This window comes from Amblyraja radiata, chromosome 25 (assembly GCF_010909765.2).
Source record: "Amblyraja radiata isolate CabotCenter1 chromosome 25, sAmbRad1.1.pri, whole genome shotgun sequence".
NCBI lineage: Eukaryota > Metazoa > Chordata > Chondrichthyes > Rajiformes > Rajidae > Amblyraja > Amblyraja radiata.
Window position 1 is genome coordinate 13,779,290 of NC_045980.1, and position 20,895 is coordinate 13,800,184.

The 20,895-nt window shown below is 42.4% G+C and overlaps 1 protein-coding gene and 1 pseudogene across 3 annotated transcripts in view; one reads left to right on the forward strand and one right to left on the reverse strand.

Moving 5' to 3' along the window:
- Window positions 1–120: 120 nt before the first annotated feature.
- The window catches only part of glt1d1 (glycosyltransferase 1 domain containing 1), a 49,497-nt gene continuing 28,722 nt past the window's right edge, over window positions 121–20,895 (forward strand). The window contains exons 1-6 of one of the 3 annotated variants that reach the window (XM_033043187.1): window positions 121–256; window positions 297–394; window positions 4,040–4,188; window positions 6,321–6,426; window positions 9,261–9,312; window positions 17,259–17,295. In XM_033043187.1, the coding sequence (XP_032899078.1) occupies window positions 327–394; window positions 4,040–4,188; window positions 6,321–6,426; window positions 9,261–9,312; window positions 17,259–17,295 (412 nt within the window). In that variant the 5' untranslated portion in view covers window positions 121–256; window positions 297–326. Of the gene's footprint in view, window positions 263–296; window positions 395–4,039; window positions 4,189–6,320; window positions 6,427–9,260; window positions 9,313–17,258; window positions 17,296–20,895 lie in introns of all 3 variants that reach the window. The other 2 variants (XM_033043189.1, XM_033043188.1) reach the window with 2 other exon arrangements.
- LOC116987708 lies at window positions 13,050–13,234 on the reverse strand (annotated as a pseudogene).

Below are 20,895 nucleotides of genomic sequence, written 5' to 3' on the forward strand. Positions count from 1 at the left end.
ATATCGCTGCCAGCCCTCCAGCTTGTAAGTGGTCGGTCGTGCTGTCATTCACCTGTGGTGCCGCCCCGCTGCAGTTGTTCCTCCTGTACACTAGTGGGCGGTGTTGAGGGGGTTTTCAGGAGAGGGGGAGGAGGCGGCGGTTGCTAGGGCTTGTGCCCAGTTGGCAAGAGTCCAGTTGGCAAGTGGCTTGAGTGGCAGCCGCTGGATCGTGGCGACCTGTTCATGGTGTGTCGCTGGACAAGGCTGGCTGCCCGCCCGCCTGGCCAAAGTTCTTATGCTCCGCTATAGGATCTTTGCGCCTGGCCGGCTTCCCTCAGCAGCCCGCAATGAAGCTGCTCTTCCTCGCCAGCCTGACTCCCTGGACTGGCAACAGGACGACGGCGCGGAGAATTAGGTGAGAGAGGGAGTGAGTGTGCGTGACTTGGACTAACTAGCAAGCAAAGATTATAGAGCAGAGCTAGCAAGGGGGTTATGTTGGGACAAGTTTGCCAGAGAGCTGCCTTGCATTAGTCTCTCAGTCGTAACATTGTTTTCTGTAGAGTGCCAGAGGTTGAGGGGGAGACCTGGTAGAAGTACTTGGAAATTAATGTGAAGCATAGATCGGGTAGAAAGTCAGATGTAGACATACAGGAACTGCAGGTACACAAAAATGCTGGAGAAACTCAGCAGGAACTGCAGAGGCTGGTTTCCAACAACAAAAAAGACACAAAGTGCTGGAGTAATTCCGTGGTTCAAGCAGCATCTCTGGAGAATATGGATAGGTGATGTTTGGACAAATGTTTTCACTTGAAGAAGGGTTTCGGCCCGAAACGTCGCCTATTTCCTTCGCTCCATAGATGCTGCTGCACCCGCTGAGTTTCCCCAGCAATTATGTGTACCTTTTCACTTGACATGTCGTCTAGACAGTAAGAACCTTCTACAGATGCTGGTTTATACCCAAGATAGGCACAAAATGCTAGAGTAACTCAGAGGTAGACAAAATATTGGAGAAACTCAGCGGGCGAGGCAGCATCTGTGGAGCGAAGGAAATAGGCAACGTTGGGCCGAAACCCTTCTTCAGGTGCTGCTTGATGTGGTGGTGGTGGTGGAGGCAGATACAATAGTGGCGTTTAAGAGGTTTTTATGTAGGCGCAATAAGCATGCAGGAAACGGAGGAATACGGGTCATGTGTAGACAGATGAGATTAGTTTATCTTGACATCATGTTCAGCGCTGACATTGTGGGGCGGAGCCTGTTTCTGTGTGTTCATGTGCCAAGTTGGGCCAGTTGCTCAATGTTGGTTGATCTTAATTTGGCTGCGTTTCTAAGTATTAGAGCTGGTATTTTCTAAATACCTCACACACATTCCTTGCTATTCAAGAGCTGATTATGGATGAATTCATAAAATAATATAACAGAGTACAGCAGAAGCAACCATGCCAAATGAATTGACGCTGCATGCTCTATATCAGTTTCGGAGACCCCTTTTCACTCCTAGTCCTCATTAGACTCCTGGTATTTGCATCTCCTCCAGATAGACAAGCTATGATCAAAGATGATAGAGTGGACAATCTTTGGCTATGATTAACAAGCCTTTCTCAGCTGACATCACTGCCTTCTTTAGTCATTAAGTTTCTCTTGGTCTCCACAGTATCACAAACATTTCCATTCAACTCTCACCATTCAATGAAAGTTAAATGTTTTTGTTATTTTCCGATTTATGATTAAAGTTTATCGACCTAAAGCATTAACTGCCAAGAGTGTTTAATTGTCATATATACTGGCAGCAGAACAATGCAATTCTTGCTTGCTGCAGTTTAATGGGCCTGTAAATGCAATAACATATATATATATATATAGTGTGTGTGTGTAATTAATACAATGTAATATAGCAGATCTCCACTGTACTCTTTCAATGGCAAGTATCTTTTTTAAGTAAGGAGAGATAGCGGAGTCGGGATATGGGGAGAAGGCAGGAACGGGGTACTGATTGTGGATGATCAGCCATGATTGAATGGTGGTGCTGGCTCAAAGGGCCAAATGGCCTGCTCCTGCACCTATTGTCTATTGAGATCACAGCTGTATACAGGAGTACTGTCGCTGAGGTCCCTTACTGATATGGACCTCTTTACTCCTGCACTTGAATCCTCTTGTAATAAAGTTAGGAGAGATCATTTTCTGTCCTAATTGCCTGCCCCACCTTCTTGCTAACTTTCAGTGACTTGTGTACAACAACACTTTGGCACCTTTGAACGTTTTGGGACATTAAGGAAGAAAGGAGGCACCTTGTACCTGTCTTCATCGGTAGGACAATTGCAGAGAGTCAGCAGCTTCAAATTCCAGTGCGTGCACATCTCTAATTTGTCCTGGGCCCAGCATATTTATACAATCACCAAGAAAGCTAACTAACTTCTCTACTTCCTCAGGAGTTTGAGAAGATTCATCATGTTGCAACATACTCTTATCATATCTCTGCCGATGTACGGTAGAGACTGTATCGACTGGACATGGTCTGGTTCAATAATAGTTTGAACCCCAAGAACAAAGGAGACTGCAAAGAGTGGTGGACATTGCCTAGTAGTCTATCGTGTGTTTTGACCTCTCCTTCATCGAAGGAATGTACAGGAAGTCCTGCTTCAAGAGGCAGCTAATAGCACCGTAGACCTACACTTCCCTGGCCACACACTCATCTCGTTGCTACCATCGGGAAGAAGGTACAGGAGGAGCCTGAGAACCATTAGCTGCAGGGTTAAGAGCAGGTTCTTGCCATCAAGGGTCTGAAGAAGGGTTTTGGCCCGAAACGTCGCCTATTTCCTTCGCTCCATAGATGCTGCTGCACCCGCTGAGTTCCTCCAGCAATTTTGTGTACCTTCTTGCCATCAACCATTGGGCTCTTGAACCACCCTGCATAATCCCAACCACAATCATAACCCTACCTCAGCACCAAACTACTGTGGACTTTCCCCACGATGGTTACAAACATACACTGGCTTGCACGATTATGATTTACCTCGTATAGCTGATCATTTGTTCTATATTTATTTCTTATTTTGTTATGCTTAATGTATCTGTATAGCTACAGCAAGCTAGAATTTCATTGTTCCTATCTCAGTACACATGAGAATTAATCATCCTTGGCTCTTTGTGTGCCAGCAATATTATCTAGTCTCTAACAATTAAAAACATTCTTAATAGGAACTACAGTAATCATAGAAACAATGGTGCAGGAGTGGGCAATTCGGGCAATAGGAGTGGGCAATTTGGCCCTTCGGCTCTTCGAGCCAGCACTGCCATTCAATATGATCATGGCCGATCAACTAAAATCAGTACCCTATTCCTGTTTTTTCCCCTATCCCTTGATTCCTTTAGCCCTAAGAGCTATATCGAACTCTTTCTTGAAAACAACCAGTGAATTGGCCACTGTCTTCTGTTGCAGAGAATTCCAAAGATTCATAGCTCTCTGGGTGAAAAGGTTTTTCCTCATCTCAGCGCTAAATGGCCTACCCTCGTTATTACTGAACTCTTTATTGTGGATTTTGGTTATGGCGGACTGTCTCCTTAAGAACACAGGCTGCTAGTTACACTGCGGAAGGCATTGAAATTGACATGGCATTGCTTCCATTCACATTTAACTCTATTAAACAATGTAACAAACAGCCTTTCGTATTTTTAACAAAATAGTAACTAAATATATAGTAACAAAAATATATTTTTAGCTGTTAAAAATAACTCTGCATTTGAAAATAACATTGTTTCACTGAGTCGTTTCAACTAGGTGGTTGTTGTGAATACCTTACTCGGTGGACACCATTCCCCCCCCCCCCCCCCCCCCCCAACGGTCTGTTATAACAAGGGTTTATTGTACCTCTACACTCTCAAGGACTATAAAATATCATCAAGTCCTCTATTGAAGAAAAGCAGTGGAATTATCTGTCTGTATAATATTTTTGTTGTTTTGAAAGTAGCTAAAATATTTTTTTAATAAATCTCTCTTTGCATTTGTGAGTAAACCTTTGATATTTGCTATAATTAAAAATTGCATTCATTCCCTCTATTCAAGTGAATATATAGAGAGTAGCGGCCATGTGTGTATACTAGAAGATATTGGTGATTTTACATCGTCTTCTGAGGTTGCAGACTTCATCTCCGAGAAGCAATTTGATGCGGTGCTGATAATCCATCTCTACAAAGGAGGAAGATTGCTGTTAGGTGCGGTAAGCTCCAATACTAATCATGGTTAGAGAGTTGTATGCTGCATAAACAGGCCATTCAAACATCTATTTCTATACTGACCATCTATACAAAGCCCATATACAAAGCGTGTATGCGTTTATATATTGAATATCCAGATCTGTATTCAGACGAACTATGAAAAATGTGCAGAACTCTTCATTCAATACTTCACTCATCTAGTCCATGTATGTTCCTCTCAAACCTTTCCTGTCTTTTTTCTTTCAATTTCTAGAAGCATGAACCTTCACACCCTACTTCCTTGTAGTTTCACGTTTAAAAATGTTGTTTATATCCAGCACTCCCTGTAATATGGAGCACGATAAACTGCAGTTGCTGGAAACTAGAGCAAAAATATAACAAACTACTAGAGGTACCCAGCAAGTCAGGTGGCATCTGTGGAGGGAAATGGGCAGTTGACATTATGGGTGGAGACCCTATCTCTGGTCTCAAGGAATGGAGGGGAAATGGCCGGTATAATGAGGTGATTGAGGTGAACGGAGTGGGGGAAGAGCTTGCACACGACAGGTGATCCAGATGAAATGGAGGGAGAGAGTCGGAGGTAACAGTGGAGGCTGGGAGGTAACCAGGGGCTCACATGATCGAATCTGATGTTAAAGGAAGGTGGAGTATGGGACCAAATAGGAGAGATGAGGTGGGCAGATGGAATAATTGGGTGGAGGCCTGACCCGCTGAGTTACATCAGCTCTTTGTCTCTCTTACTGACAGATGGAAACATTCTCTGTTTATCAAAACCTTCTGTATTATTCAGGGATCTTTATTTGGCCATCTCACAGCCCTCAGATTTGACGGGAAAGCTGCACTGACAAATAATGAAGAAGCTGATGGGTGTAATCACACACTTCTAGTAACTCCTTACGTCAACAAGTGTTTTGTACTGATTAAGTATTTTGTTTGTATTCTGTTTGTATACCTGTTGTAGAAAACCCAGAATGTGACTCACCATTTGTTTTCTGCCTGTTTTCCTGTGTTTTAAAAATCTTATGTAGCCATGTGCATGGTGTGGCTTTCTTTCCATCTTTCTCATTCTTAAGGGGCTGTCCCACTTGGGCAACCTGATTGGCACATTTAGAAGAGTTTAGGAGAGTTTGAAAGAATGTCATGTTGTAGACTTCCTTCGACTATGTAGAAGACCTCCTTCGACCTCCTTAGACTATGTTGAAGACTAGCTTCGACTAGCTTCGGGAAAATTGGACACCGAATAATGGAGAGTGAAGATGATCTCCCTCAACCTCCCTTCGACTATGATGAAGACTATCTACGACTACCTTCGACTACCCTTGATTACCTGTGACTAACATGCCGACCTACTACGACTAAACCTATCGATTTTTTTTCCACTGCGACCTTTTTTTACTCGTGGGCATTTTTCAACATGTTGAAAAATACGCTGCGACCTAGCTGAGGCCTCGAGTACATGGGGACCACTCTCGAGCATGAAGCAGAGTTACAAAGACCTCCTAAGACCTAGTGTCGACCATGCTGCGAGTATGAGTTGAGGGCAAACTCGCCAGAACCCGCGGATTAGGTCGCCCAAGTGGGACAGCCCCATTACAGCAAGTAAAACTCACTGTTCCCCTGTCCCAGTCGTCTGTAGCTTAATGTCAGGTACAAATCATGAATTGACTTTAAGAATATATGGTCAGGGTGAATTTCTAGCTGTGTGCCTATCCTTTCATCTTAGATAGACACAAAATGCTGGAGGAACTCAGTGGGACCGGGAGCATCTCTGCAGAGAATGGATGACGTTTTGGGTCGAGACCCTTCTTCAGACATCACCCTTTCCTTCCCTCCAGAGATGCTGCCTGCCCTGCTGAGTTCCTCCAGCATTCTGTGTCTATCTTCGGTGTCCGCAGTTCCTTCCTATCCTATTCATCTCATCTCCCCTTGTTTTTCCTCTCCTCATATTATCTCTCTTTCTCCATTCCTGTCCCTCTTTCTCCTTCTGACATGTCCACTTTTAATTATATTTTTAAAGTGAATGGCTAAGCAAGTTGAAGACTTTTTTTGACCGATGGAATTGCACTGACATATATAAACAGTATCAGACGTACCAATAAAACACTTGTTTAAAATATTTGTTTATTTAGACAGTGATGTGCCATATGGAGTTATATTTGGTGGAACAGACATTAATGAAGATATCAGGGATGCAAAGAAGCATGAAGTCATGGGGATCATCCTCCAGAGAGCAAGGTAACAACAGCACAATTATGTTTTCTTGTACTGTATACGGGAAAATGTATAGCGCATCAATTCAACCTGTAAATCTGAGCTAACATCAAAAAGAGCAGTAAATTAAAAACGTTAGGATGGCGCAGTCGGTAGAGCTACTGCCTCACAGCGCAGGAGACCTAAGTTTGATCCTGACCCCGGCTACTGTCTGTGTGGAGTTTGCACGTTCTACCTGTGATCACGTGGGTTTCCTCCAGCTGCTCTGGTTTCCTCCTACATTACAAAAACGTGTGGGTTTGTCGGTTAATTGACGTCTGTAAATTGCCCTGAGTGTATGGGGTGGACCAGTGTGAACGGGTGATAGATGGTCTGCGTGGACTCGGTGGGCCAAAGAGACTGTTTCCAAACCCTATCTTTAAAAAACGATCTACTCAATTAACTGCTGATTTTGGTGTGTTTGTTGATGAAGTGGAGATCAATTCTTATGACCTGTATACTTTTTATGTGCTCATGGTGAGGTCCGTGAGTGATGAAAAACTGATTTATTCCAATTAAAGCTGTTCTGTAGTGTTTTTCAAACAATCTCAGATCACTGTGACATATCCATCAGCAGAATACAATTCTTTCTGCTCAGTGTTAACAGCATATAAAAACATAGAAAAATAGGTGCAGGAGTAGGCCATTCGGCCCTTCGAGCCAGCACTGCCATTCAATATGATCATGGCTGATTATCTAAAATCCGTACCCCGTTCCTGCTTTTACCCCATATCCCATGATTCCTTTAGCCAGAAGAGCTAAATCTCTCTCTCTTGAAAACATCCAGTGAATTGGCCTCCATTGCATTCTGTGGCAGATAATTCCATAGATTCACAACTCTCTGGGTGAAAAGGTTTTTTCCTCATCTCAGTCCTAAATTGCTTGCCCCTTATTCTTCAACTGTGACCCCTGGTTCTGGACTCCCCCAACATTGGGAACATTTTTCCTGTATCTAGCCTGTCCAATCTTTTAAGAATGTTATATGTTTCTGTAAGATACCCTCTCATCCTTCTAAATTCCAGTGAATACAAGCCCAGCCGAAACACACCTTATATTTCAACTTCTGTCAATAAATGAATAATTTAAGCTTTAGGCCAGATCTTCCCATACTTCTGGAGAAACAAGGGATTGCAAATGTTGATTTACAAGAACAAAAATGACACAAAGTGCTGGAGTAACTCTGCAGGTCAAGCAGCATCCCTGGAGAACATAGATGGATAACGTTTCGGGTCAGGACCCTTCTTCAGAAGAACTGATTTGATGTGCCAAATGGATTCATTCAGTTCCTATGCCTTATGATCTATCTATTTTCTCCAGATATGCTGTGTGAGTTATTCCAGCATTTTGTGTCATTTTTCACATGCTCTGTTTTAGTTCAGGGCTCGGCATCTGTTTTTCAAAAGGTGAAGTTCCTGGGGATAATTGCCTCCAACACTGAAAACAATGGGTAAATTGTTACTTTACTCCATAACAATTAATTTAATGGATCTTTATTACTGTCTGATTATTTTTAAACAGATTTATAATCATCTTTGCCATTTCAAAATAATGTGCCATACTGCACCTCATTCATACATTGCCTGATAACTACAGCAAGCACATGCTGGTTTAGTGTTTAGTTTGGAGATACAGCATGGAAACGGGTCCTTCAGCCCACCAGGTCAATGCCGACCAACGATCACCCGTACACTAGTTCTATCCTATACCCCAGGGACAATTGCAAAACCCAATTAACCTACAAACATGTTCGTCTTTGGAGTGTGGGAGTAAACCGGAGCACCTGGGGAAAGCCCACGTGGTCACAGGGAGAACATACAGACAGCACCCGTGGTCAGGATTGAACCCGGGTCTCTGGTGCTGTAAGGCAGCAACTCTACAGCTGCACCACCGTGCCGCCCATGAATAAAGTATGTGTGTTGTACCTGTAAAATATAAAAGTCATGTAAAAGTAACAAGATGAATGTTCCAATTCAACCTCCATGTACAGTATGTGGATGTGATTGTAAATTTTTGTTTAAAGAAATGTTTTTTGTTTACATGTGATTTTTATTTTATTTTCATTATTTCTATTATAATGACATCACAATAGCAATTCTGTATCATTTCTATAAATCTTTATCGGATTAGGAACCTCATCAGAGTTGATCAATAGTGCTGATGGAAGTAATTGTGTTTTTTTTCATCTCGATCAGACTTGCTAATTAGCCAAATCCAACAAAACCTATCAAAGTCTTAGAATATCATGGATATTATCTGTCTTTGTGTCTTCTTATTGTGGTGATGAACATTTTTGTGAAATTCTGTGGAACCTCATTGATGAAATGCCTGGAGGCTTAAGCCCCTGTTCCACTGTACGAGGTAATTCACGAGTTCTCAAGTTTTCCCCTGATTCGAACTCGGAGAATGTCCGTAGCGGGTCCGTAGGAGTTTGTGGATGTCTCGTACGAGTAAAAAGTAACAATTTTTTTCACCAGAAGTATTTTTTTACAGTGGGACAGGGGCTTTTTATTAGTAGAGTGTGTTCAGCATCCACTTTGATGAAACAACATTATTCTCAGTAGATTTATAATATTCTGGTTTAAATTATTTCATTTACTGTCTAGAGTAACAGTCGAAGGAAATTTGGTGGTATGAATGTTATTAAAGATGCACATGTGAGGGACCAGTATCACTGCAATTTTGTTAATTAAAAATTGTCTTCATTTTGAACCATTGTTTTTATAATACCTAACTGCATTTTTAAGCCTAACATTTGCTGCAAATGTATCAAAGCTTGTGAACTATTTAATTATTTTCCTAAAAAACTTTTTAATTGCCAGGTTCCTGGTGTCTTTCACAGAGCAGTTGAAGAGAACAGCCGAGCTGCATTGGGTATGTCTTATATAGCAGTCTTCACTTGTTATCTGTCTCTCTCAGCTTCATGTGCATTGTAATATTATTAACAGGTGGTTTTATAAGTATTTCCAGGATCAATATCCTGTGTTCTTGAGAAATCTGGTCTGCGGGGGCAGCAAGGTGGCACAGCGGTAGAGTTGCCTTTAGCGCCAGAGACCCGGGTTCAATCCTGGCTACGGGTGCTGTTTGTACGGAGTTTGTACATTCTCCCTGTGAGGGGTTTTCTCCGGGTGCTCGGGTTCCTCCCACCCTCCAAAGACATACAGGCTTGTAGGTAGATTCTGGCTTCGGTAAAAATCATTAATTATCCCTAGTGTGTGTAGGATAGTGCTACTTGATTGATTGATACTTTATTATCACATGTAACATGTCGCAGTGAAATTTTATGTTTTGCACACCATACATAAAGTATGCAAAGAGTCACCACGTATAGGGCACCAATAAAGTTACAAGTGTTCAATGTAGACCCCAATGAAACCTCTGTTCTCAGCTGGCCCGTAAAGAGATCGCTGGTCGGCACAGATTCGGTGGGCTGAAGGGCCTGTTTTCTCGCTGTATCTCTAAACTAAATATAGCTGATTCCTGGCTAGGTTAGAGAAAATAATTACCTTTCATTAGGTCATAGGTTCATAAGTGATAGGAGTAGAATTAGGCCATTTGGCCCATCAAGTCTACTCCGCCATTCAATCATGGCTGATCTATCTCTCCCTCAAAACCCCATTCTCCTGCCTTCGCCCCATAACCTCTGACACCTAGACTAATCAAAAATCTATCTATCTCTGCCTTAAAAATAAACAAAGAATTCCACAGATTCACTACCTCAACTCCTTCCTAAAAGAACGTCCTTTAATTCTGAGGCTATGACCTCTAGTCCTAGACTCTCCCACTAGTGAAAACATCCTCTCCACATCCACTCTATCCAAGCCTTTCACTATTCTGTATGTTTCAATGTCCCCCCTCATTCTTTAAACTCAAGCGAGTACAGGCCCAGTGCCTACAACTGCTCATCATAGGTTAACCTATTCATTCCTGGGATCGTTCTTATAAACCTCCTCTGGACCCACTCCAGAGCCAGCGCATCCTTCCTCAGATATGGTGCCCAAAGTTGCTCACAATATTCCAAATGCGGCCTCACCAGCGCCTTATAGCGCCTCAGCATTACATCCCTGTCTTTGCATACAAGCCCTCTTGAAATAAATGCTAGCATTGAGTTTGCTTTCTTTACTACCGATCATTTTTTCATTCATTGATTCAAATAATTTTTCACTGCAAAATAATCATTCCACGTAAATGAATCAATAGTTACTTATAACTTTTGATTTTTCAAAAAATAATCCACTCCAACTCGTTCTACCAAGGCCCCAGGGCAAGGTGAAGGTACGATAAATCTGAATAATAAATAAAACCACAATTTCCGTCACCGACTCTTGACACAGGATCCGCTTTTATTGCATGTTAATTTTGCCACATTCCCTCTTCTCAAGTGAAGCTTCATGAATACACATTACTATGCAGTGTGTTTTAAATAATCACAAAAAAAATTAAACCACGATGTACTATGTATTGTATTCTCTTCCAACACACCATTGTTCATCTTCTGGAGATGTGATATGCAGAGCAAACTTGGCCAACTATTAGCATTGTCCCATCTTCATATGTTAGGCCAATGAACTCCAACCGGTTATTTACTTTCAAGACATTTGCATTTTAGTCTGTAGAAGGGTTCTGACCCTAAACATTATCTATCCATGTTCTCCAGAGATGCTGCCTGGCCCATTGAATTACTCTAGCACTTTGTGTCCTTATGTGTAAACCAGCACCTGCAGTTCCTTATATCTGTATTTGAACCTGACTGGATATTCTATATGTCAACAGCCCATCAAGTAATAATCATGAACCAGAATGCTGCTAATTTTCCCTTGCCTTTCAGCCACATTAACCTGAAGGCATTTGAAATCCACTAACCACTACATTCATCAATTTGTAATACTGTCTTTATTAATATATTTTGGATCGTGAAGTAAATTAATGTCGGCCTTCTTATGTTAATTATTTCAATCTCTTGCAAGAATTACACATTCTTGTGTAAGAATTATTCAGTGTACGTACAGTTGGTCTAGGGAACTGCAACATGTATTCTCTCTTGCATATTTATCCAGAATATCAGTTGTATTTTGTAACAATTTAAAAGTCACTGCAAATGTTTTAATGTAATAAAAGAATGGCTTGAATGTGAAGTGCGTAGTTTTAGCTGGGCAATGCAACATGATATGTCAATACAAATGAGCTTTTTCTGTTTTTCATTAACCCAAAAGTAAACTGTACCTAAACATAACATCAGTCTTCACCTGCTTTTGCCTAAAATATGATCAAATCTAGCTTTCAAATGGAAGTGTATTGTGTATGCCCATAATGTCCAGGAATCCCAAATGTCGACAACTATTTTACATTTCCTTTTTTTTAAAAACGTGAGTGAGAAAATATAACCCATTTGTTTCATCCACTGACATGCTTTTCATTGTAAATATCCCTCTCCAAATGTATTTAAGTTCCCAAGTGGTAAATAGTTATAAATAAATCTGTAATATATTGTTGACAAGTAATGTGGCAACTGATCAATTGGAGGAATATTTGAGCTTCGAACGTACAAGAATCTGAAACAGAACAGATTGTTTCATAGTTAACGTCTCAGAAATTGACAACATGGGGTCTTGAACCAAAGCAAGTATCACATATAGTTGTTGGTTATTATTAACATCTTGCCAGACATTAGTGATTTGGTCAAAACAATTAATTTGATGCTGACGACCTTCGTCTTTTGAAGCTGCTTTTTTCAGAAAGATGCAATATTTTGGCTTTGGTTCAAATTTCATTTGGTATTTAAGAGTTTATTGTGATGTGCACCGAGGATCAGTTTGTTGCGTGCTCTCCAGTCAGTGGAAAGACTGTACATGATTACAATCGAGCTGTTCACTGTGTATAGATACTGGATAAAGGGAATAACTGCAAGATAAGAGCTGGACAAAGTTACTGAATATCGACACAAAATGTAACTCAGCGGGTCAGGCAGCATCTCTGGAGAAAAGGAGTAGGTGACGTTTCTGATCGGAACCCTACTTCAGAGGCTGAAGAAGGGTCCCAACCTGAAACATCACCTTACCCGCTGAGTTACTCCAGCATTTTGTGTCTATCTTTGGTGTAACTATAATGAATAGTTAGATTCAGTTCCTTTACATGGACAAAGTTAGTGTATGGAACGGAAGAGGGAGATCAACGTTAAATACAATCCATTCTATGTAGAAATTCCTGCATTTCCAATCAACATTGTAGAAAACCTAGGATTGCCAAGACCTCAACATCACCACTTTGCAATCTTAAAGATCAAAAATCTTGTCATGCTTGACACAGTAGCATAGACAAGCGATCTTGAGATGTTCATGGTATTCAAAAATAATGCATAATTAAATCTGGCTGCTGATCAAGAAATGGCTGGTTTTGCAATGAAAATGAAGAATTACATTAAAAATAACCCGAGTTTTGTAGCAGTGGGAGTTTAATTTGGTTTTTAATTTAGCGCGGAAACAGGCCCTTTGGGCAACCGAGTCTGCGCCGACCAGTGATCACCCCGTACGCTAGCATTACCCTACAAAATAGGGACAATGCACAAGTTTAATGAAGCCAATTAACCTACAAACCTGCACCTCTTTGTAGTGTGGGGGAAACCGGAGCACCTGGCGAAAACCCACGCTGTCACAGGGAGAACATACAAACTTTGTATGTTTATGAACATATAAACTCCGGAGACATTGCAGGTGCATGCACACCTGAAGTGCAATGGGATAGACTCGCCCTGGGAGATCAGCCATCGTGACCACTGATTCTCCCCTGCCAGAAGTTCTGCCAAATCAGCAGCGGGGAATACACAGTCCATCTTTTGCCTGTTGTAGCAACTACCTTCAGCAATTATCCTGGGTCCCTATTGAGCTGTACTTCCCACCACCACTACCATATTCCCAAACTAACCCAAACCAAAAGCAAAATGGCTGGTACAGTCATTCAACAGCTGTTGAGTTTAAAGAGAAATAAGACCGTACTTTATGTGATGAAGTCTTACCAATAATTGCTACATCTATCTTCATTAGTACTCATTTCAAACCGTTTTGGATACTGGGATGTATTTGCATCTTGCAGTTCTAAATTGCTTTAATGGATTATCTGCTCATAATAGGAACAGACTAATTTTTGTTCAAATGATGATTGGTCATTCACTATAGAAGCATGAACAATGTGAAATGCTATTTTATCATCCAGGCAACATTTCAAATTAACTCCAGTAGCTTCACTACTGTTTTATCCTTCTCTGGGGAAGTCTGATGTCTTCCCAACAAACTGAGAATTCAGCGCAAGTATGTGCTTAAAATGAACGTGCAGCTGCCACACTCTCTGGAAGCTGTGAGCCAGATCATACGGGAAATATTGCCAAAGTAGAACATTCCCTTTGACCAAATCTTTGCCTTGTCCAACAGTATGAACTTTATTATCACATGTGACATGTCACAGTGAAATTAATTGTTTGGAAATACCAAATGCAAAGAGTCGCCACGTATAGGACGCCGACAAAGTTGCAAAGGGTTCAATGTCGTCCCAGTGGTCCCTCTACGTATATTGTACATGGCTTCTCACAGCCAAACAGTATGAACATTGAATTTTCTAATTTTAGGTATCCCCTCCCACCACCACCACTCCTTCCTGTGTCCCACCCTCATGCGCAGAAAATTCTCCCGCTGTCCCGTTTCCCCTTACACCTATATCCCACCGTCTGACATTACATTCCACTCCTCCTTATCTCACTCCCTTTTCTCTCCTTCTTAGCTCCCCCCATATCCTTTACCCGTATCCACCTATCACTTAGCAGGCTTTGTCACACCCCACCTCTTTTTCAGCCTCCCCTCCCCCCCCCCCCCCCCCCCTCTTCTGCAATTAGTTCTGGAGAAGTGTCCTATCCATGTCCTCCAGAGGTGCTGCCTGATCTGCTGAATTCTCCCAGCACTTTTGTGCAAAGTGTAAGCCAGTATCTGTAGTTCCTTGTACTCCATGAAGCCCTAATTTCGGAATGTGTTTAGCTCATCTGTAGCAACAGATTTAAGTGCGGTGTTTAAAAAAAAAAACTATTCCAGAAGGTGAACAAGTTGGGTGTGGCTGTGAAGCAAGTATTGCATATATACATATTCAAGTAACCTGAATCACAATGCACCTGCAGAATGAATAGAGCCACTGGCCCGGTGATAACACTGTGAAATGTGTGTTGAGGCAACCTTGTTGCATGTGTACCATACACAGGAACAGCTTACACTTTCAAAAGACGTACGAGATGAGCTCCACAGTACATTAGTCAGTGATATCAATTGCACCGGCCACCTGATATCATTGAGCAACTGTGATTCTTGCAACAGTGGGCACCTCGCATCATGCACACCATAGGAAAAATTCCACAAAGGTTGCGATTTCTTTACAGTTGTGCGGGTGAATGCCATCACCTGATTAGAAAAGAAGCACATTGTAGCAGCACAGAGCCAAAATTTAAAAAATCAACCTGCAACTCTACATTTCGTGACCAACCCTCTGACCCAAATCGAGCGAAATACCTAAATGTAAATGAGAAGGAAGTGTTTGGGGCTTTCCGCTGTTGAAGATAACACTGCGCCACAATGTGAATGCTGTCCATATTGTAAAATTGTGAGGGAAGCAAATTGCAAAGATGCTTATTTGTTCGGGAAGAATACAGATTCAAAGTTTCTCGCGTTTCCCGTTGCTTCCAGCTGTTTAATAATGGCAGTAAATAGTACTGATGTTGACAGATCATTTGAATAATGTCCCAAATTGTAGGAAAGAACTGTAGATGCTGGTTTAAATCAAAGGTAGACACAAAATGCTGGAGTAACTCAGCGGTTCAGGCAGCTTCTCTGGAGAGAAGAGATACACAAATCATTGAGGGCAAACATTCAGGTATAACAAGGAAGATGTTATCACAATCGTTAAGTTCTTGAATTTTGTAAACCCCGAGAGTAACAGATTTCCACTTTAGGTTTAATACGTTGCATTCAAATAGCAGAATTATATCTGCTCAAGACCTTATCAATGTAAAGAATATAATTGCATCTTTTAATTATGACATTCAACAGCTTACTCCTTGTGGGTTATTGGGGCTGCTATGAAAATAGACACTCCATAGTAATCTTTCAGAACAAACAATTATTTCGACATCAGTAGAAACCAAATTGAGTCTGTGGCAGCCTGACTGAACCTTGCTCCGAAAGGTTTGTAACACTTTGGCTCTGTCCTCTCAAACACACAGCTAAAGTTAGTCACACCATTGAAACAGTGGATGTTGTATCGTTTATTCTGAATATCAATCAGATTGTTGCAGTTTGGATTATATAATACAAATGAATCCTGTATGATAATAGGCCCTAAAATCACCCATTAAGTCACTTTTCCAACTGAAGTAATTGGCATATTCTTGTATCATTTATATTATCTTAGTATAAGAGCTGTAGATCTTTTTTTGTTTAGTTTATAGCGCAGAAACAGGCCCATTAGCCCACTGAGTTCCTGCTGACCAGCGATCACCCATACACTAGCACTATCCTACATGCCAGGGGCAGTTTACAGTTTTTACCAAAGCCAATTAACCTACAAACCTGTAAGTCTTTGGAGTTGGGAGGAAACCAGAGCACCCTGGAAAACCCCACGCAATCATGGGGAGAGCGTAGTGCTCTGTACAGACAGGATTGAACCCTGATCGCCAGTGCTGTATGGCAGCAACTCTGCTGCCGCGCCACCATGCCGCCTCAAAATTCCTGACTAGGAATTCTGATCGCACTCGGAATTATATTAATCTGCAACAGCTACGTTTCGTACATAAAATCAGCATTTTTAAGTGCAATATCGCTACCAGTGGTTTTTGAAAAAAATAATTATTATGAAGAATAGTCACTAATATTTGAAACAAGATGATCAGGTTGCCATTAATTTGCTATAGCATCTGTTGGAGGGCTTTAACACAAGATAACTCTCTTCCAGTTTAGTTCACTGATTGGGAAAAGTGCCCATATTGGCAAGGCATCGAAGAGTAGCCAATTCCAGAAATAAAGGTGTGTGAAGGAACTGCAGATGCTGGTTTAGACCCAAGATATACACAAAATACTGGAGTAACTCAGTGGGACAGGCAGCATCTCTGGAGAGAAGGGATGGGTGACCTTTTTGGGCCGAAATGTCACCCATTCATTCTCTCCAGAGAAGCTGCCTGTCCCGCTGAGTTACTCTGGCATTTTGTGCATATCGAGCAATAAAGGGGCAATTGTGAAAAATTGGAAACAAAACAATTTGATGTAATTGATTATCGTAGAGTTTATAACAAAGCATATTTACGTTAAAGAATAGAAAAGAACTGCAGATGCTGGTAGATACCAAAGATAGACACAAAGTGCTGGAATAACTCAGCAGGTCAGGCAGTATCTCTTGAAAAAAATGACGGGTAACATTTCGGGTCAGAAGAAGGGTACCAACTCGAAACGTCACCAATTCCTTTTCAGTATATCTGTCAGAATTTGAAGTTGCAATTAATTAGTTAGGCAAGATGAAGTTCAACATCATTGTATTCTTCTGAGAACTATAAGAACCCAAGTAATCCCTGATAAAATGATGCTTAAAATAAAATCAATGTATTTTCATTTCTTCTATCAATTGTAATCCACTTAGATTAGAAAACGCAGTGAAAAAAAACATTGATGTATTTTATCTCACGCTTATGCAGTAATAAATAATGTTTCTGTCTGTTTCATCTATTGCTTGGGCTTTTGCAAGCTATTTCAAGGACAGTTTTGAAAATGATATGTTGTATTTTGTTTCCTATTTTTAAGCCATTCGCTGGCGGTAAGATTCATGTACAGCCTCAAGGTAAGGTATGAAAACTGTTTCATTTGCAGGATCGGCAGCCTTTTCTGCACGGTGCTATGAACTTTGTCTCTTGTTTCTTTCTGCATGAATGTACAGTAGTGTTCATAAGTTGTAGAATCAGAATTAGGCCATCTGGCCCATCAAGTCTACTCCGCCATTCAATCATGGCTGATCCAGCTTTCCCTCTCAATCCCATTCTCCTACCTTCTCTCCATAACTGCTGACACTCACACCAATCAAGAACCTGTCAATCTCCACCTTAAAAATATCCTTTGACGTCCTCCATAGCCATGTGTGGCAATGAATTCCACAGATTCACCACCCTCCGACTAAAGAAATTCCTCCTCATCTCTAAAGGTACATCCTTTTATTCTGAGGCTATGTCCTCTGGTCCTAGACTTCCACTAGTGGAAACATCCTCTCCACATCCACTCCATCCAGACCTTTCACTGGGCCTGTGTTGTAACTTTTTAAATTAGCAGATTTTATTTGAAATTTGAATACATTATACGTTGTTGCATGATTAACTTTGTATATCCTTGCAAGACATCTTAGAAGAAAGAATGCAATTTACTATCAAATATACACTAAGTATGTCACCGAAGGCAAGAAGCAATAACTTGTGTGTTCATTTCTGGTGGTCTTGACCTTAATTTTCAAAATTCTGTGCTATTTGTTGTGTACAAATGTGCGATTAAATGTTGTTTTGCTGTTTAAATATTCATGTCAACAAAACCATTACTGTTGCAAAGATCGACACTGGTGCCAAATGGAACGTCATGTCATTATCCGAATTTAAACGGATCAGAAATGCCGAACATATTGTAAACACTTCGGCCACTTTGCTAGCCTACGGAGGAGGGGAGGTGCACCCACTTGGAGAAGCTGAGCTGAGCTGACGCCTGGAGTCACAAGCTCACAAGATGAACTATTTCATTGTCCGTGGGGAAAGTTGCAACTCTGCTTGGCATTAACGCATGCCGGGATCTAGGACTGGTAACTTTTGGGCCTGCTGTCCATCAAATATCTCCTGCCGAGTGCTACACCCAGCAGATACTTTCCCAGTACAAGGAACTATTTGACGACAAGCTTGGGAAGCTACCCATCAAATACAACATCGTTACTGATACAAATGTCTTACCTGTGGTTCGAGCACCACACTGCATTCCACATGCTATGCACGACAGAGTACACAATGAGCTCCAGCGGATGGTGTCCCTGGGTGTCATTGCCTGACTGGATTTCCACCATGGTGGTTGCAACAAAAAAACAAGGAAGAAATCCGAATCTGCATCAACCCCAGAGACCTGAACACAGCGATCAAATGCCCGCACTACCCGATGCACACAGTAGAGGAAGTTGCTGCCCAGCTGGGCAGTGACTCCATGTTTTCTGTTCTGGATGCCAAAAATTTATTCTGGCAGATCCCGCTGGACCCCGACTCGTCCAATCTCACCACGTTCGGCATCCCCTTTGCCCGCTGCAAATTTCTGCGGATGCCCTTTGGCATCAACTCTGCCAGCGAGGTATTCCAACGCACAATGAAACAATTATTTGCGAGGTATCCGTGCGCCATCATTGTCGACGATATTCTCGTTGCCGGACGCAACATGGCTGAACATGATGCCAACTTAAAAATAGTACTGGACCGTGCTAAAGACATCCATCTCCAGCTCAACCCTGTAAAATGCAGATTTCGTGTCAAGGAGGTCCATTATGTCGAACATGTATTCAACAGTGATGGCCTCAGGCCATCAACGAGATGCCAGCTCCCACTGACGTTATGAGTTTACAGAGATTCTTGGGAATGGTCAACTACTTGGGGAAATTCATTCTCAACCTCAGCGAAATATCTGTTCCCCTACGACAACTGACTCACAAAGACACCAGAGAGCTATTGAAATCCTTAAATTACAATTGTCCAGTGCTCCTACCCTCGCTTATTTCGCTTTAAACCTACCAGTGACGCTCACGTGTGATGCATCCCAATATGGACGGAGCTGCTTGCCTACAGACCTCTGCCGAAGGAGACTGCTGACCTATTGCTTACACCTCCCGTACCCTGCCTGAGACTGAACAACGCTACGCCCAGATCGAAAAGGAATTACTTGCCGTGCGTCTTGCCTGCACAAAATTCAAGGCCTTTATTTTTGGCAAGTCTGTGACTATTGAAACAGACCACAAACCGTTGGTCACCATTCTGAAAAAAACCCATTCATGCTGCTCCTGCTCATCTGCAACGGATGATGATGCAGCTACAGTGCTTCGCTTTTACCCTAGTCTACAAAAGGGGCAAGGACATGCATCTGGCTGGCACGCTATCAAGAGCCCCCCGAACAACCTGCGAACAACAGCCGTCTGAGAAAGTGTTTAAGAAGGAACTGCAGATGCTGGAAAATCGAAGATACACAAAAATGCTGGAGAAACTCAGCGGGTGAAACTCAGCCCGAAACGTTGCCTATTTCCTTCGCTCCATAGATGCTGCTGCACCCGCTGAGTTTCTCCAGCTTTTTTGTGTACCAGCCGTCTGAGAAAGACTGGTTCACGGTAATGATGGTATCGTACATACCTACAGAGTGCCTAAGCAACCTGGCGGAGCCCACGACTGCAGATACAACAGTACAACTATTGTCCTCAGTCATCGCGCCCCACTTGCGATTCACCCATACTACCTGGTTCGCGACGAACTGGTACTGTAGGAAGGTGTCATAAGCAAGGGTCACAAAGCAGTCATCCCAGCTGTTCTATGGGACAAATACTTTGATGCCGTCCACAGGGGCCACCCTGGCGTGAAAGCAACCTTACTACGAGCAAGGAGCATGTTTTCCTGGCCCGGGATGACCGAGTATGTGCGCGAGAAAGTTCAAGCACTGTCTGCAACAGCCTGACACCACACCAACAGAAGCAGCCCTTGCTCTCACACCCTGTTCCTCCTCCGCCTTGGTCCACGGTCACTACCGACATATTTGAGTGGCGTGGCAAACATTATCTGGTTCTCGTTGACTCGTATTCGGGCTGGTTCGAAATCGACCTGCTCCAAAGCATCACATCCGATGCAGTCACCCAAAAGCTTTCACGCCATTTCTCCGTGCATGGCGCCCCTGCACGCCTCTTGTCAGATAACGGCAGTCAGTTTACTAGCCAGTGCTTCAAGAACTTTGCTCAACAATGGGATTTTCGCCATGTCACCAGCAGTCCTGAATTTCCACATTCAAACGAACTTGCAGAACGGGCTGTCCGGAGCACCAAACAATTAATGGAGTGCTCACACCTTGCCAAATCCAATGTCTACTTGGACCTGATCGACTTGAACATCGTCCGTGACCCGTGACGCCTGATGTCTCGACAGACCCGTGCTGCCCTACCCGTGCCCCAGCAGCTGCTGCAGCCACAGGTTCATTCACCACCTGCTGTACGGAAACAACTCCAGCTGAAACGTGATGCCCAGTAGCGATTTTTTGAAAAGTCCAGCAAACCACTTAAACCTCTCTCCAGTGGGCAAATCGTTCGCCTTCAAACCAACAAGCGCAATGGCCGTTTGGGTCACATTCAGTCCCGCAAAAGAGCCGCGCTCATACCTGGTGAGCGCTGACGGAGGGA